This window comes from Chroicocephalus ridibundus, chromosome 9 (assembly GCF_963924245.1).
Source record: "Chroicocephalus ridibundus chromosome 9, bChrRid1.1, whole genome shotgun sequence".
NCBI classification, from domain to species: Eukaryota; Metazoa; Chordata; class Aves; order Charadriiformes; family Laridae; genus Chroicocephalus; species Chroicocephalus ridibundus.
The window spans coordinates 6,004,124-6,007,789 of NC_086292.1; the positions used below are offsets into that span (position 1 = coordinate 6,004,124).

Below are 3,666 nucleotides of genomic sequence, written 5' to 3' on the forward strand. Positions count from 1 at the left end.
TGAAGCAGGAGGCTCAGCAGGAAGGCCCAGGTTAGCCTCTGCTTCAAGATGCACCAAGAAGCCGCTATGGTGGCAGGGATTGCTGGTGGAACACAGTGGCCTCAGCCAGCTGAGACCCCAGCACCACACCGGCCACGCTCCCAGCTCCGGTCTCCCCTAGACCACCAGGAACTGAGCCCTAGACACACACCAAGCTGGACTCCCCCTGCAGGGAACCATCCCATATCACCCTTTGAGCAACACCAAACCATCATTGCTGCTCCAGCCCCAGGCAGAGACCTTCCCACCCCCACCAGGGCAAGCCAAGCCACAACCTGAACCTTTGCCAAGGAAGAAGCCATAAGCCATAGGTAGGTCATTACATTTTTTATTTTATAATAAACTTCTCATTTTTCCCCCAAGGAAGACAAAAAAACTGTGAGGCTACAGAACACCGTCAGTGAAGAAGTATGCAAGACAGACCCAGGCCACAGGCCAGGTCAGAAAGGTTCCCCACTCCCCCAGGCTGAAGAGGTCCATCCCCAGGAGCCTCCATAGCCCTTGCTCATCTCCCCACTGCACTGGAGCGAGATCAGCGCTGTCAACGGGAGTCGACTGAGTGGCAGAGACAGGGTTGGGTCAGGCTGTTGATGGACTTTAATGGGGGCCACCCTTTGTTACCCCCACCCGCCAAAGCTGCCAGCAAGGTGGGACAGTGGGTTAGGTGATGCAGCTGTTTTCTATACACGTACATGATGTAAATTTAAAAAAAACACATGATTTCATTCAAAGCACAAAAAAAAAAAATAAATCAAGTGGTAGCTCTTCCTGCCAGGCCACCTCGCTCTAGGAAGACTTCACACATTCCTTCTCCTGCTCGATAGCTGCAAGAGAAGTGAGGTCCATTAGTCTCTGATGCTCTTTTTTTTCGTGGGAACACCCACTGGAGAAGGCTGCAGAGCAATCCCCAAGTGGGGTAGACAAACACTTCAAATCTGAGGGTGATGTGACACACACAGGGGTGACAGCAGGTTGGGCACCTGCCTTCAGCTCTCCTCGGGGAAGCCATGCCCTGAGGCAACAGCTCGGAGCCACGTCCCTCCGCAGGCGATCCTGCCCATGCCCCGGGGGGGCCGTACCCCAGCCCCTCACCTGTCGGTTTGGGGGTCCCGAGGGACCCAATTTCTCTGGGTCCGAGCCCAACTGCCCCAAAGCACCTCGACAGAGAGGACACCCACTGCCCCAGACGTGGCCCACGCGTGTTCCGGCCCCCCCCGCCCAAGCCAAACCCCGGGGCTGCACTCACTCTCCTTGGAGGGCAGCGTGTTCTTCTCCTCCGTGTTGGTTTTCTTCAGCTTCTTCTTGTCGAATTTCTCCACCTCCGAGAGGTCTGGCTTGTCGCACATTTTGCCTGCGAGACCCCCCGCCCCCGAGGTCAGCCGAGGTCCCCGGGGATGGGGACCGCCAGACAAAGGCGGCCCGCCCCGGTCCCCCCCGCCACCGCCCCCGCCAACTCCCGGCCCCGCCGCGGACAATAGCGCAGGGCGGGGCGCGCCGCCGCCCCGGGCACCGCGCCGCTCCCCGCCGCCTCCGGGCGGCTCCGCACCGGTTGGGCGACCACATGGGGACCCTCCCTCGCCCCGTCCAAGTGCCCGCAATCCACCCGGGGGCGACCCCCCCGCCCTCACCAGCCCACGCAGCCGGGACCCCCAGCCCAGGGGCGCCTCTGGAGAGTCCCCCCCCGCATCCACCGGCGGGGGTACCCCCGCGGCGGAACGGCCGGTACCGCACCTGGTGCTCTCCCGCTCCGTCCCGCCCCGCTCCGCTCCGCTGCGCTCCCAGGTGAGGCTGGAGCGCCTGGCGTGGGGCGGCGCCTTATATATCCCGGCCGCCGCCCAGCCCGAGCGCCCATTGGCTCCCGCCGCCCCGCTAAGCCTGCTGGGAAATGTAGTCCTCCCCCGGCTGCCGGCGCCGCACGGCCGCCCGGGAGAACTACCGCTCCCGAGGTGCCCCGCGGCGGGAGGGGGGAGAGGGGCGGGGCGGTGCGGGGGGCGCGCTCGGGGGGCGCGGGGTGTCGCGGGGCGGTGTGTGAGCGACAGTGTCACCCGTGGCGGGGTGGGGGGGGGGGAACCGACACGGACACCCACCCCCGGCCCCGCTCCCCGCACCCGGGTGCCGGCGGTGAGGGTGGTCCCCACGGCAGCGGGTGACCCCAGGGCCACCGTCCTGGGCCCCAAACCCTCCCCAGAAGCAGGTGGCCCGCAGCCAGGGGTACACTCGCCACTGGCCACCACCCTCCACCCCAACACCCACCCTGCTGCAGAGGAATCAGTTTAAAAAAACGAGCCTTTGGGATCAAAATAGCACTGTATTTTCACAGCTGTGGAAGACGCTTTGCTGCCTTGCTTGACCCAGGGCCATGATGGCCACAATGGTTCCAGCCATGGCCTGTTCTGAGGACATTGGGTCACCAAAGCAGCTGGGTGGGCAAGGAGCAGCCCACGCTCGCAGGCCAAGGCTCTGGCTTGGCTGTAGCAAGGCAATAGGGTGCAGAAAGCCTGGGGGGCAGCCAGCACAGACCAGGTGGGCTGGGATGCATGTGGGGAAAAAAAAATACCTTCTGGGGTGAAAAAGCTGGTGTAAGTTTATTTGTTCTCAGCTGGGCTGGGGAGCAGGAAGGATAGTGGTGGTCTGGGGGCTACCTGCACGCTGGCCACCAGGATGGGTAGTGGTTGGAGGGCCAGGATGCCTGGTAGGTCTTGCAGTAGGGTCCCATAGGTGCTGAAGAGAATGAGGAGAGGGGGAATAAAAAGCACCCTGACCCCCACGGAGGGCTTGCCAGAACCCTTCCGCTCTGATGCCGGTGTCACAGCGAGCAGGGACCTGCTGTAGAGCGTCAGGGGTAGCAGCTGCGACGCAGCAACTCTCGCACCCGCCTCCTCCTCCTCCCGGCCTGCCAGCCTTGGGTTTCTCTCCAGGCTTACTGGAGATTTTGCAGAGAAAATCCCCAGCGAGCCTGAGGAAACATTTGCTTTGTGTTTTTCAGCTAGAAGACTGCCGTCTTGGGAGGGGGGGGGCTCGGTGTTCTCCAGCGACAGCAGGTCTTGGCCGGAGGTGACCCTTCGCAGCAAGCCCTGAGGAGCCAGGCACCTTCCCGCTCCAGCCAGCAACGAAATAAAGAAATGCCAATGGTTGGTGTAGGCAGAAAAGGCAAAAGCCAAAGTCTAAGGCCAGGTCTTAAGATGTAGTTGCTGCTCTAAGAGTGCTCTGGATGGTAAACAGCCTCCAGTCCCCGTCCCCCAGGGGGAGAAGCAGCAGCCGCAGGAGGAACCCCAGTCCAGGCTGCTCCCAGAGCAGCTTTGCTTTGGTGCTGTGGCCCCCTCGACCCCCCAGGGCCAGGTTTGGAGGGTGCCACGTAGCCAGCAGCAGCAAACCCAGGCAGGGCTGCGTTCAGGAGCATCCTTCAAACCCACCCTGCAGAGGCGGCATCACAAAGCCCACTGCGAGCTGAGAAAGGGCTCATTTTTCCTGCACAGCCAAAAGGAAACAAAAAAACCCACCCAGTTTCAAAATTAAAGCAGGAAATCCTTTTTTTTGCCTTTATGCAAATAGTCAGACAAGTGCTTTACCATGTGTTTACTCTCCAGCTGTACCCGCCTTCCCCCCAGCTTCCCTCTCTTTCCCTCC

The 3,666-nt window shown here is 61.6% G+C and overlaps 1 protein-coding gene across 1 annotated transcript; it reads right to left on the reverse strand.

Moving 5' to 3' along the window:
- Positions 1–351: 351 nt before the first annotated feature.
- On the reverse strand, positions 352–1,850 carry LOC134520651 (thymosin beta-15A homolog). Its single transcript, XM_063346339.1, has 3 exons — positions 1,771–1,850; positions 1,286–1,390; positions 352–863 (listed from the first exon to the last, which is right to left on the reverse strand). The coding sequence occupies exons 2-3, from the start codon at positions 1,383–1,385 to the stop codon at positions 826–828; spliced, it is 138 nt and encodes a 45-aa protein (XP_063202409.1). The 5' UTR covers positions 1,386–1,390; positions 1,771–1,850; the 3' UTR covers positions 352–825.
- Between the last annotated feature and the right edge of the window lie 1,816 nt (positions 1,851–3,666).